A 14,343-nucleotide genomic window follows, 5' to 3' on the forward strand; every position below is an offset into this window, starting at 1 on the left:
TCTTAAGACATCTATTTTTCCTCTTCAAATTTCTCCAGAAAACTGATCTAAATAAAAGCATGTTGACATACGTAGTTAATAACTATTTAACATTTTCATGCTAAACCCAACTGCTGGGCACATTCTTCTCAATAACTAATAAAAAAATATTTTTTGCCTGTTAGCTATAACCTTAAGCAATCCATCTTAATTGTAAAAAACCCCCACATTTTAAGAAGTTCTAAAAAAGCATGATTTTTGTCAAGCTGGAATTACAAAACCAAGACACTGTCAAGGACTCGGAACTTGGACTTCTGTGGAATGACAAGCAGTTACCAAAAATAGCATGATAATTAAAAAAGGTGATATAACATATGGTTCTAAAAGAAGAACCTCAATGAAGGTAAGTCAAACAAACCGGCATAAGGCAACACAATACTGTGCTAAAGCAACTCTGAAGGGATCTCAATCTTAAAAGGGCATTGCAAGCATACACGAGTCAAAGGAGATTATAAACCTTTTCCTGGATCTCACACCTCAGGCCAGAAGAAAGCCTCCTAAGGAGAATTCCAGAGACAATGAAGCCAGACATGGTATCCGAAGGGTAGCTCTAAGGGTGTTGTGATCCAGGTCTTGATACCACACAGCCTGCATAAGAGTCAGGGAACAGATCCATCATGAAGAAATATTATGCTGGAGATGGTAATTGCATTGCAGAACCCATGTTTTTGTAATCAACTAGCATTCATACTGAAGAACAAAATAGTCCAAGGTTCAATGTGAACTTCTCCACATGCAATACTACAAATTTTTAGAGGCGGGGTGTCTGGTTCAGCCAATTACAAACTGGTTAGTCTGACCTCAACAGTTTGAAAGGTTTAGACTAGATTTTGAAGAAAGAATAATTACACACACAGAGGCAAATGAGAAATGGATCAATCATAGCATGGGAAATTTTACTTAAGTTGGCTGGTATTATTTTTATGATTTGTCTAGGCAAAGGACCCACACCAAACCTCAGCATACTTCAGCGGGGTGGCTAGACAAGGTAATTGCAACAATGTGAAGTTTAATACAAGAATCTAAGGTGCAAAAGAACTGACTACAGAAGGATCAAGGCTCGATTGTATTAGAATAGGAACTATGGGATTGAAGGGAATTTTCTAGTAAAGCTCCTGAATGACTGATTTGGGGAATAACCTGATCTGATACTATACGTAACTGATTATGCACAATAAATAGCATGCTGATGAATTCTGACAACGAATCTAAGGAGGCAGATGGATGGATTCCTTTCAGGACATAGGTAACAGTAAATTATCAGGTTTTAAAGTATAAAACACATTTTCTTGCATAGTGGAAATTAATAGCGAAGTGCGTGATGAGAATCAATCAGCTGAAAACAGAAGACTGGATGCACAGGTCAACTATCAGACCACAACAATATGACAGATTTGCTTTATTCACAGCTGCTAATAAGTAAGGTATATGAGGTGAGATGTATCAAGCAGCAGTAGGCAAGTACCCTACGCAACAGCATTAATACTCGTGAGCTCTAGTTTGGACCAAGAAACATAAATCTAGTAAAATATTTTCAATAAGAATTCAAATTGGATCAAAGGCAGAGAAGGATTATGAGGATTACTGGCAACTACTTTGTGAAGCAAAACTGAGACTATGGATTGTTTTTCAATCATAGTTTTCAAGCAAAACAAAACTAAGGGTGAATACAATGGTTTCCTAGTAAATACCGGTGGTGTTCTGCGGGTAATGCTAAGGACAAAGTTGTTAAAAGAACAGGATTACCTCATCTGAGTAAAGTTAAGTAGAGTTCCCATCATATTCCCATGAATATTCCACTATATTCCTATTATGGCTCTGGAATAGCTTTCCCCAACATGGCTAGTGTGGATAAAAGGTTGTGATTTCAAGGAAGAACCCCAATATATTTTTTTAAACTCATTATCTAATACAACGTCTTATAATAGAGGGTTAGACTCAATGGCACACAAGGTCTTTTCCAGTTCTGTGCTCTGAAACAATTCATGTAATACCTGATATTTTACCTGGAATTACCTGGTCAATCTCCAAAACAGAAGCAAACTAAAATGGACTACTGGCAAAACTTAAAATAAAGGCACACAACTCCTCACATAGTTAAAAAAAAAAGTTGAAATGATCAAATTTTGACTGCTACAGGTGCCAAATTTGAGCTGTCCCCCCCAAAGGCTGCACTGGCAATAAATCAGAGTGCTTAATGCACAGATAAGTAGATGAGTACCTTCTGCTTTACCTTTTATTTTCACCAGGATATATAGCAAGGTTCAGCCTATACCCATGTGCCAGATGCATGTTTTCCAGCTGTTAGAAGCCTCAACATCTACCAAAACTAGCTACCCTGTTTTCCTGGAAGAGGTGGCAAGCCAGGTGAAAGTATCCTAAAACAGTATCTGATCAACACCTGGATCATGCCTAAAGAATGTGGAAAAAATATTTGGTTTTTGGCTTTAACAATAAAAATCAAACCACTACAACCAACCAACCACAAAACATCCAAAGGCAATATCTAACAGACTGACATTGAGAATGTTTAGTTACTTGTAAGCTACTTTCAGAAGACAGAAAGTACTTCCTAACTCAGCACTACTGCTTCTTCTAGGAAACTGTTTTCAGTACATTTGCCTTACTCTTTAAAAAAAAAAAAGCCAAAAAAAAAGCTTCCACCTACAATGACAGCTCCCAATTCTACTACGAAGATTTCTTTCTAAAAAGCACAAGAACTCTACAGAATTTAGATTCTCAAGATCAGCCTACATTAACATTTTTAGTGGCGTAGCTGCTATTACAGCTATACAAAGTACAGAGATAATCTACATACACTGTGGTTAACACACTTATGTCAACAAGTGTTTGTATAGATGTCAGCAGAAATGTTCAAATCTACTTAGCCTCTATTATTTAGGAAGAAGAAATTATGCTAGCAGAAAAAAAAAATGTTTTTCCCCTAATGCTTTATCTCCACTAGGATGTGCAGTCAACGAGCCATCTAGTGAATGTAGACGTCTTTCGTTGTTTGGCTTGACTCCTAGAATCACTTCTGTAGCTTCCATGACAGCTGGGCGTGACTTCAGCCATCCTCTACTAACACTAACAATATTAAAAAGATAGAAACTTCTGGCTAGTGCTATATTTACATAATCATTAGCCATTATAAACTAAAAATGACACCATAAAAATTACTAGAGATATAAAAAAGGAACTTTGCTCACACTTACTTTAAAAGATGACCTCACATATAGCTACTCTTTCGAAACACAACTTGACTGCTATTTTCTGATGCCCCACCTCCAAGTGAAACTCACTGAGGGGAGCTGCCAAAATAATGCACTGAAAGAAATAGTTTTAGCTAGGACATTTCAGTAGACAATACCTTAAGTTAAATTATTTTACATCAATTATTTGTAATTATAAGATATTAACCTATGCATGACAAATCTCACTAATATGCAAAGCTGCACTTGACTGAACCCAGTTTTTAAAGATGAAGGTATCTTATGATTTCATACAAATAATATTTTAGCCAGTGTATTTTATGAGATCGATCTACTTTGAAGTGCAAGGCACATTAACAAAGCCAGTAAACAGTTTAAGAAAAAAAAACCCCACACACCCAAAACCAAAAATCCCCCAACCAAATCCCAGACTCACTAATGGAGTATCTAACAGCTACATGACAAGCTCTAAGAGTGAAACTCCCAAGCTTAACTCTGACACAAATTCCTTCAGAAAGAACACTGATCCTTAGGAAAATGACATGCTGTAACTAACTTCTCAGACTTCAGATCTTCTCATCCTCACACTGAAAGTGGTGGCATATAATGAGAATTTAGTCTGAACCTCTTTCTAGGTTGTATAAATCTGAGTGGTATCTCCAGGTAAAGACAACTGGATCAGTATCCTGGTCTCTGCTGGGATAGAGTTAATTTTCTTCCTAGCAGCTGGTTGGTGCAGTGCTGTGTTTTTAGATGTAGTGTAAGAATAATGTTGATAACACACTGATGTTTTCACTTGTTGCTAAGTAGCACTTACTCTAAATGAAAGACTTTTCAGTTTCCCATGCTTTGCCAGAGAGGAGGTGCACAAGAAGCTGGGATGGAACACATCCAGGACAGCTGACCTGAATCAGCCAAAGGGATATTCCATACCATAGAATGTCATGCTCAGGATATAAACTGAGGCAAATTGGCCAGGGATTGCCGATCACTGCTTGGGGACGGGCTGGGCATTGGTCAGCGGGTGATGAAAAATTTTATTGCGCATCACTTCTTTCTCGGGTTTTATTTCTCTTCCTCTCTTTGTAATCTCCCTTTTCATCATTATTATTATTATAATATTTTATTTCAGTTATTAAACTGCTCTTATCTCAACACGTAGGTTTTACCTTTTTTTCAATTCTCCTCCCCATCCCTTGAGTGGGCGGTCAGGGGGAACAAGCAGCTGTGTGGTACTTAGTTGCCAGATGGGGTCAAACCACAACAATCAGCAATTTCTACAAAAACACTGATAAAAATTGTCTTTTGGAAAATAGTCCCATTAGAGTATTCATGTGGTTAAGCGAGCTCAAGGGCTCACACCCCTTTTTCAGCTTATTTCTAACATGGTGTCCAAACCAGTAAGTATTAGACTATGACAGGAAGGCTGCTTGAATGGATTCACTGTACCACCAGAAATGTAGAATCAGTCACAGAAAATGCAGTTTTACGATAGGGTGCAAAATCAGACAATACTTCCCTGATGTTCTAGACCATGAATGCAGCTTAAAATTGCTGGACTCAATACTGTGTTGTCTGTTACACTTGCTCCAAGTCTGCTTTCTGGGCCAGATCTCTCAAAGGACTTAAACACGGTTTCTTTATTCTGATGATCCCATATAGACTTGTGTGAAAGAGAGATACCAAGCTGCTTCTGTCAGCCAAGATGGAGAAAAGAAACTCAGATGCTTATACACCTTTGTGAATATGTAGCTTCTTTACCCAGAATGCAGAGATCTCAAACACCAGATTTTTTGTTACTTTGAAGTTACACCAGTACAGATTCCTGTATGAAACCACAGCTGTTCACTAAATCTCAACAACATGATGGAAGCATATAAAACACTATTTCAACCAAACTAAAACCCCATCATCAGATTGAGATCTGCGATTGTTAATTTCTTCATGAAGCACTGGGGAGCTCTCTCAAACACATCTACTAAAACTAGACAACAACAATCTATCTTCAGATCTACTGCCAGTCTTCCTTTTGCTACAATCCCCATCTCCCATTTGGGAGAAAGGAAACTGCAGCCAAACATGGATTATGGATGGCCTCAGCTAATTTGCTTTTTCTTTATATTGGATCAGTCCAGACCATTCCCAGAGAGATCAATAAATGTTTATGAGTGATTCCTTGGTTCCCAGAGAGATTAAGGGATGTTTGCAAGTTCCTTACATTCTTTACAAAACAAGCCCAGAAGAGAGCATACCATGGGGAAGAACACAGGTCATTCAACAGTTATACACAGACACATACACCCAGCAAAATTTAGTATTTGTACTCAGTGTTCTTACTTGTAGAAAAGACAATCAGCAAACATTTCCCCATGGAAGAAGAGTGTAAAAACTACAAAACCCAAGGAATTAAAAGGAGGTACAAAGCTGTAAGCCTTTACAGTTTTCATTTGAGATATCCTGTAGCTGAAGATGAAAGAACCAGTGGGCAGAAGGAAATCCATTTTCTCACTATTAGAACACAATAAAAAGCTACGTGAAAACTTTCTTATTTCTGGTTCTCACTGTCTCCACTTAATTAAATAGCTGAACAATAAAGCGTAAGGCAGAGAAAAGTAACTGAGATTTAAAAAAAAAAAATCTAAATAAAGTATTTCAGATTTAAAGGTATTGCAGCATGTTGAAGGACTAGAAACCCAGTCTTCCATGGCATTCAGTACCACTGTTCCAATGACCAGGAAGCCGATGTGAACTATCTAATAAATAAGGTATTAACATCATAATGATTGCTACTTGATATTTGCTGTCGTATCTTACCCATTAATTTTCTTTTCTGTCTCAATTCTTTGTCCATTACCACCATTATTTTAAACACAGATAAAACTTCATTAAAAAATGTCTCCTATATGCAAGTATTTCAGCAGCATATGTGGTCTTCATGTATAATATGTATCAGTATGAATTTTTTAAAAACAAACTATATTGAAAGCAACAAAGCTTAAAAGCCCTATCAAATTGACACCTATGCAGCAAAGTAGCGATTAAAAGTCCTGTTTAGTCTTTAAGTTAACTTACCTGTTGGTCAGCTGATGTACGTTGCTGAACTGCATCATGGCTCACAGAGCCTTTTTTCACTTGTATCCTGCCAGGTGGAGGGGGAATCACACCTGAATATGAAGCAGGGTTATCAGCATCTGAAGAATACAAGGCTGTGTGTCTTGACTCTTGCTCATTCTTTGACACACCAAATCTGGGAAGAGGGAGGTCCTTTACTGTGGAAAAAAAAAAAAAAATAATAGAGCCGGCTATTTACTATACAGAAGTATGTTTAAAAGTAAAAATGCAGTTCTATGTTGCAATTAAAATTTCACACGTGCCTCAATTACTTAAACACTGAGAATGCTGCTATAGTCAAGCCAACATCTGCCAGCTGGAAAAAAACAAATACCCCTTCTGCATTATACTTCACAATTTCGCTACCCAGATTCTGGCTTTGGTATGCAAAGAGGACTTCACCTAGCTAAGCAACAGTTTAGCACTACAACTCTGCCTTAAATGCAGTAGCAGTCAGCTAACCTGGATTTAGCTAATTTTTTCTTAGTTTTGCCAACGCTTAATTATGGAAGTGCGGTTTTCAGAATTTATCTACCATTTCTAGCACATATGTAAAATTAGAATGTCTTCATACAGAATGGTTCATCAGCAAAACAAATGCTAAATTGCTGCAATATATTCAATATCACATTTTAATGAGCTCATGTCATGTTTGTATTTACAGCAGGTAATATAATCTAGTCTTACTGCAAAACCTGCAACTATTGCTTAAACACATCTGTGTGCACCTTTCTGCAACAGAAGTTAAATTAGCTGTTTTACTGGGATACAACTGAGAACATTCCAATATCACCTTACTTTGTAACAAACACCTATAAGGCAAAGTTTCTTCAAAATGCTAGGAAGTCCTTAGCTTTATGTACTCTGGTTCAGAGTAGTCCAATACAAAAAAATGAAGCTATGCAAGTCTTCAATTTTTCCCTGCAAGATTTCTACCATTTTTCTGAATCCCAACCACAACTTTCTTACTGGTCCACCGTGAATGAAAACAAACTGGATTTGCTACAGCTTACGTGTAAATTTGTTTTGCGTTGGAAAAATATTTCCAAGCACAGCTCAAATTTAATGTCTTTTGCTGACTGCTTACTTCTACTACTTTTGGTATCAAAAACAAGTCAGTGGTATTACCAACTGTATTAGAAATGAGATTAAACTGCATAGTTTATTACATAAAAATAAAAGACTAAATTGATTTGTATTCGAAGAGTTTCATTTGAATCTGTAGTATTCAACAACTATGAATCCATAGACATCTTTATGTATCCAGTGTTAAAGAATAACACTTCAGCACTTCAGTCAGAACATAAATTCTTGATTTAAGCCTCTATCACTAAGCAGAATTCAATGTGCCAAACAGCTTTCGACACAGGGAAGGAGCATGCAACACAGCTTCTTTGCTAAATTTGCAGTTACCCATTATGTGGAAACACTGTTAAAGCAATTCCTGATGCCTTCCTCATTCCTAGATGCCAATTTTCATGTTAACATTGTAACTATGTTGTGCCAGGAAAGTTATTCACATAGCTGAACAGTGAACTACAGCCACCCAGAAAGTGAAAAAATTACTGGACACAAGTGAAAAATTGTATGCTTGCAAAACGAGCCAATACAGACACTAGAACATCCAACTGACAGAGGGGAAGTCTATGGAATCAGTTGTTCCAACACAAGCCTTTGGCATGAGATACCTAGCACTGGTTCAACAAAATAATATAGAAGGCTCAGAAGGAACACAAAATACTGCCTTCTTTAAAACAAGACTAGATAAATATAGGTTTGTTTTGCTGTACTAAGCTTCTACATGACCAACTGAAGTTCTGCCATTTTTAACTACCTTCTGTCTTTTCCCTAGAACAGCAGAAAAACCTTATTTCAACACTACAACATTTATTACCATTCAGAAATCCCTCAATTATAAATCCAAGAGCTGTTCTGAATGGAATTAAATCTCAGTATTGAATAAATTAGACAGCACTCTGTACTGTGTATGCCTACATCCTTGTTAACATTTTCTTCCACCAAAAAAACCTAAACATTACTTTGAAATAAACACTCCTCATCAATTTCTCAATTTTTAGCTTCCTGGAAGGAAAATTTTCTGGGCCAGCAAAGGAACAACAGATTTAGAGGCTTTACTACAATAACTAAAGCCAGTATTTTCACTATACTGCACACTGAGTAATCAAAAAAGGACTTAGTTAACGAAGAATCAACTGGATGGCACCTGTGTTGGATGGACTTAGTACTCAAAATTGGACTGTAAACTCCACTCAGTAACTCACATAAAGCAAGGCTCCCATCTACTTGAGACACACAGTGAAACAGAGAGTAAAAAAAACAGTAAGAGAAGGGGAGAGAAAATACCAAGGTAAGAGTGAATAACGTTAAGAAAATCATAGAATAAAACATGCAAAGAATGCAGAGCTCAATAGTAGATGTCCTAAAATATAACGTTCAACTAATTTTATACGTTTCACTTTGAAGAGAGAAAGAATATATGGTTTAGTTTGGGATGGCTCTAACAGGTCCTCTTCAAGACCTCTTGGAGATGGACTGTGGGCAGAACCCAGCTGGCCAGGTTACTGAACCCCAGTTTTCAGGGAAAGGTAACTAAGCTCAGACTCTTTATGAGTCTTCAGCCTGCTGCATTTTAGCTGTTCAGTAGCTGATACAACCACTTGAATCATCCTAGGAGCAGGAACTTCATTGACAGGACTGGAACCACTCCAACCAAGGCAACAGACAACCAAAGCTAAAAACAGTTAGGGTAAAAATAAATGTTCTGTCAATTGTACTTGCTGTATTTAGTAGACTTGGAACCAGTTACAGAAAATTATTCCTAGAAATCCAGAAACCATTACAAGTATTTCTAGTATTGTCATTACTCAGAGAAATATATTCCATTATAAAAATTCCAATGGCTGCTGATTTTTACAGTAATGTCTTTTATATTTTGGAATTTATCCTGCACCTTCATGTCAATTTCCTCCTTCAAATTTCTTCCAATATTTTTTTAAAAGAAACAGAAAGGCTCCTTCCAGTTAAGGTATCTTACATTAAAATGAAGCCAAGCATATAAAAACCCTGGGAAAAGCTACATACACAGATTTTAGTCTTTGTGTTCTTCAAGATGCATTTGGCAAGAAATTCCACAATTGTTTTATCAAGTCCCAGTTCTATCAGATATTAAGAGCTGAAGGTCCCTTTTCCAGCTTTCTGATTCTAGGGCATTCTGCTACAACCTGCTGAAGCTTTAGATCTGGGAACACTCATCAGGAAAATGGTTTATAAACACAGAGTGGCTTTTGAGCAGAAAGGAACTTGAATACTAGCAAGACATTGAATGAAGTCACTCATTTTTCCAAAAAGCTACAAAAAACATGAAAAGTATATATACTATTTGTATGAGCCCCGAATAAACATAACTGTAAAAGTCTACACAATGATTCTTTTCTTTTTGTATAGCTTTGTAAAATACTTCAGTCCTATCAGATTGTTTTTAAGTCCCCTTAACTATTGTTTAATCTATATCCTTTAGACACAAAAAACTTCCTTTCTTTTAATTACTGGCATACATAAGTATATCATAACATGTATTCTACAGACATAAAATCTACTAGAAAAGGCACCTCAATGCAAAGCTGTACTCCAAAGATTGTTAAGTTGTGAGTTGTGTACTACGCTGCAAAGGGCTACAGTAGCTTATAACCCACTACATCTTAAGTCTCTTTTCATCTTACAGAGCAACACTGACGTGGATCCACTTATGTCACTCTGGCAGCTATAGCAGAGACTCGTATCAAAGCTCTTGCTGCTTTTCTGAGCTGTCTTCCCAGAATAAGTCTTTCTCCTGTTCTTATTTCACTACCCACACCACAGCTGACCTTTGAAAAATAAGACGACAGGTGTTTTGGCTGATAACAGACTTCAAAGATCTTTTACAGGTCAAGTTTTTCACTAGAAAAATCTTAAAGCCACTAATCTCTATATCTGCACTAGGAAGGGAGAGAACTGTCAAGCCAAGTGTGAAGGAATGTGACTTTAGAAAAGATGACCTTTCATATGTTACAATCAAGGCTTCATAAACAGTAACTACAAAAGCCTGCATTCTTTTCCTTCCAGTTCACATTAGTTCTATTAGTACTTTATTTAGAGGATGCAGCACACAGGTTCTCACAGTAGTAATCTACAGAATGAACTTGCACCTACACAATAGTCAGTAGTGGTTGCTCATTTACCTCATGAACACAATACTTATTCAATAAAAGTATTTAACCTCACATTTATCACATAGTAAAAATACACTCCCTCATAGTCTCTCCACATTTAAGTTACCAACATGTATAAAAAGACATACCAAACTAATTTACAAGGTTACTCTACAAGACTCTGTGAGCCAAGTGCAATAATTCTGCTTAGCAACCCAATTCCTACCCAATTTGTGATTTACCTGTATTTAAGCTTTCCACTCTTAGAGGGAGACCAGACTGGGCCACAGCAACAAGTTTCAAAGCAATATAAAATTGACTTCTTCCAAAATAGCCAAGTCTTGTTGCACCACAGAGTTCCATAATCTGAAACAAAACACAGTTACCCGAATTAAAAAAAAAAACCTTAGAAACACAAACTGATCTACAGAGGTGCTTTCATACATTTAAGAGCAGCATGCCTTGCATTAAGTGCTTGTTACAATTCCTGTATACAACCTTCAGTAACAATTTCACATGCAATCCATGAGTCAGGGTATGTGATTCCTCACAAGAAGCAAAAGCACCAAGTCTTAAAACAAGTTTTTCCCAATTATCCACCTTTTCTTTCACCTAGGCTTTAGAGGCTCTACAGTTGATGTGAGAGAGTAACTGGGGTCACGTTCCTTTAAAAAAAACAAACAACACAACACACAAAACCCCCAAACCCAAGAAAACATGTAATAAATATCCTATGTCACTATTAGCTATTCCGTCAGTAGCTACATTGTCCATATTCAGTAACTGCAACAGAAAGTGAACAGCATTCAACATTTTTAGTATTAAATTTGTCAGATGTAATCCAGAAACACAAAATGAAGACTTTCAACTAATTCACAGACAAAATTGAACAGTGTGTTACTGACAAAGTTAGAGAACTGGTAAATTTCTCCCTGAAGAATTTCAATGACAAGGTTAGAATTTATAGAGTGAAAAAGCTAGACAATTGCAAATGATACCTTCCAGCCTTTTCCAATATAAGCTTGCTATAGCTCAACTTTTAACTTATAAAATAAACCCATAAAGCATTCATTTAGAACACAAAGAATTATCCACACATATGCAACACATGGATTTCAGCATTGAAAGAGAATGCAGAACTTCAGGTTCTCTGAACAGTGCCACAGGTGCCTTTTCATTTAAGAAATACAACAAAATAAAGTGGTGTTACCTTATTCCCTTTCTTCCCCTGGCGTTCTTTATAATGGAAAGGTATTTTTCTCTTTTGTTATGGATTTTGAGAAATTTTGGTCCCTCCAGACAGCAGCCACATATTCAAACATACAGACTGCACACCCCTCCACATCTAAGACCTGCAAACTTGCTGCAGCTGTATTCCTGCTTGTGCCAGGTCACATAAGGTACTAAGCATGACATATCCCAAATCAGACTCTCCCAGCTAAATGATCCAGACTGTCTTTTTATCTACCTAGCAGTCTCATCTTGATTGCTACATTCCAAATGAGACACAAGGATGCTCCTGGATACCATAGTGAAAGCCTTATTGAAGTCAAGGCAGACAACACCACTGCTTTTCTCTCCTCAACCAGTTCTACTCTTTCCATGGCTGCTGACAACCTGGTTGACAAGCACCTTTCGTAAATTCATGTTTGCTAATCCTAATTACCTTTTTCACCTTCATATGCCTAGACATGGCTTACAGGCAGAATCACTCCACCATTTCTCAGGGACCAAAGTGCAGCTGACTAGTCTGCAGTTCCCCAAATAAACCTTCCTGCCATTTCTGAAGACGGCTGCAACATCCTTCTCCCATCATCGAGGCCCCCACCCCTGATCTCCACAACTATTCCAAGAGAGAGCTGGCTTGCAATGACATTAGCTAACTCACTCAGCACCCTCAGAAACATGCCATCTAACCCCATGAACTTAATATTTCCCAAGAGATCCATCAATCTTCTTGTAGTACTACTAGTTTCTCTACTTCTATCCCATCTCCAGGCACAAAGGCCCATAGGACCCTGTCTGTGAAGATCAATGTAGAGAAGGCATTGAGAATCTCAGCCTCACCAACATCCACAAGATTGATTTCCTCCTCACCGTTCCCACCAAAGCTCAGTCGTAAGTTTTCTGGCAAATCTGGTCTCTTGACACATCAACACATTTTCCTAACTATGCAGACAGACTGTTACGCGTCTTAGAGAAAGCTGTCCTGAAAGATTTCCCAGCTTTCAGGGGACACAGTTCTCAAGGCCAGAGGATCCCTACTTGCAGGTAAATTCCAACTGAAAGAGTCAACTACATTTTCACATAGCAGTAATCGAACCACATGATCCACGAGAAGTTGTCTGTATGCTTCAGTACTGCTGAAAGAAGAAATAAGACTTCAGCGACTCTGTACAATCAAACGGATGGGTTTATTAACTACAGCTGAGCTAAACAGGTCTCAACAAAGCTGCTTGGGTATCTGTGCACCAGGATTCTGGGCCCTCATGAAAGTAAGCTGTTGTAAAACCTGTCAAGAGGAAAATGTGGGAAGCTGACAAACCTATAGTCTCAAAGAAGTCCCAAGAAGATCAGCAGGTCTAGGGCTGTGCCTGCAACTCAAATCCTGGTGGACAGAAGCCAGCTGCATTAAATCACTTGGCTGCGTCTGCATTATACTTCCCATATTGTCCTACATACTTTTTCATTATAGTATTTATGCAGCATGATGTCTGGACATAAGTCAGGAGAAAACAGGGCATTTTCTAAAGGTCATTAACCTAAACAAAATAATTCAATACAGTTGAATACAATATATTAGTTTCAATGGGTTAGCTGGTCTACAAGAAGTGCCACAAGGAAAGAAGTGGCAGTGTAAATTAACAGGTGACAATTCATACACTCTGAGGCATCAACATCTAAAATAAATTGCCTATACCCAACCTAATGCCAAAAATAATTACACTAACTTGAAATAATTGGCAGAACTAAATCAGTGGAGATTCAAGAGACAACTAGCAATCGGAATCAGTGTGACAGCAACAGTAATTTTTTTTTTTTTTTAAAAAGCACTGTGTCCTGGAAGACTGATGAACATCCAGGTACCTGACTACACCCAACACAGAAAAAGCTTGTGGATCCAGTGGCCTAGCACTGACAGATGAACAACTGAGCAGGCTCCAGAAAAGCTTCTTATGAAAAGAACCAATGACACAGGCATTTGGAGCCTATGGAATCATCAGGCAGTAATGGCTTGGGGCAATTTCAGAGCCAGTGCTGGACTGGAAATTATCTTGTTTGGAGCTAGTCAGTACTGCCAATTTAAAAAAAACCCTCCAGTTAAAAACAAATTAATAATTAAGCTACCAGAGCAGTTAAGTATTAGAAAGGAAAGACAAGCATAGATTCAAAGTAAATAGATATAAATGTAGAAAATACACCAGATGTAGTATCAAGAAAAGAAAAATGCCAAGGATACAAGAAAAACCCCAATCCAACCAACAAAAAAAGAACATCCTTCTGCTGCTGAACAAGTAGCTGTCAAATCTACCCATAGATAGCTAAAGGAGTCCTCCATTTCAAACACAGAATGTAACCCCACCAGAAACATGACTGAAGGTTGGGTAGGATCACTGAATGCAAACATCTAGTGGAGAGTCCTCTGCTGACTGACAGCATGCTTGAACATACTCAAAACAGTCTACCTATAATCTCCTTGAAGGAGGATTTAAACACGCAACAGGTAATAAGATATACTGACAGAGGGGGGGAGGGGCAAGGAGGAATAATAA

The 14,343-nt window shown here is 37.6% G+C and overlaps 1 protein-coding gene across 15 annotated transcripts in view; it reads right to left on the reverse strand.

Moving 5' to 3' along the window:
- The window catches only part of REPS1 (RALBP1 associated Eps domain containing 1), a 70,068-nt gene that overhangs the window by 42,614 nt on the left and 13,111 nt on the right, over window positions 1-14,343 (reverse strand). For 14 of the 15 annotated variants that reach the window (XM_055809508.1, XM_055809503.1, XM_055809506.1 and 11 more), the window contains exons 2-3: window positions 10,813-10,936; window positions 6,324-6,520 (exon numbers count right to left, since the gene is read on the reverse strand). In XM_055809508.1, the coding sequence (XP_055665483.1) occupies window positions 6,324-6,520; window positions 10,813-10,936 (321 nt within the window). Of the gene's footprint in view, window positions 1-496; window positions 628-6,323; window positions 6,521-10,812; window positions 10,937-14,343 lie in introns of those variants that run through there. The other variant, XM_055809509.1, reaches the window with a different exon arrangement.

This window comes from Falco peregrinus, chromosome 7 (genome assembly GCF_023634155.1).
Source record: "Falco peregrinus isolate bFalPer1 chromosome 7, bFalPer1.pri, whole genome shotgun sequence".
Classification (NCBI taxonomy): Eukaryota; Metazoa; Chordata; class Aves; order Falconiformes; family Falconidae; genus Falco; species Falco peregrinus.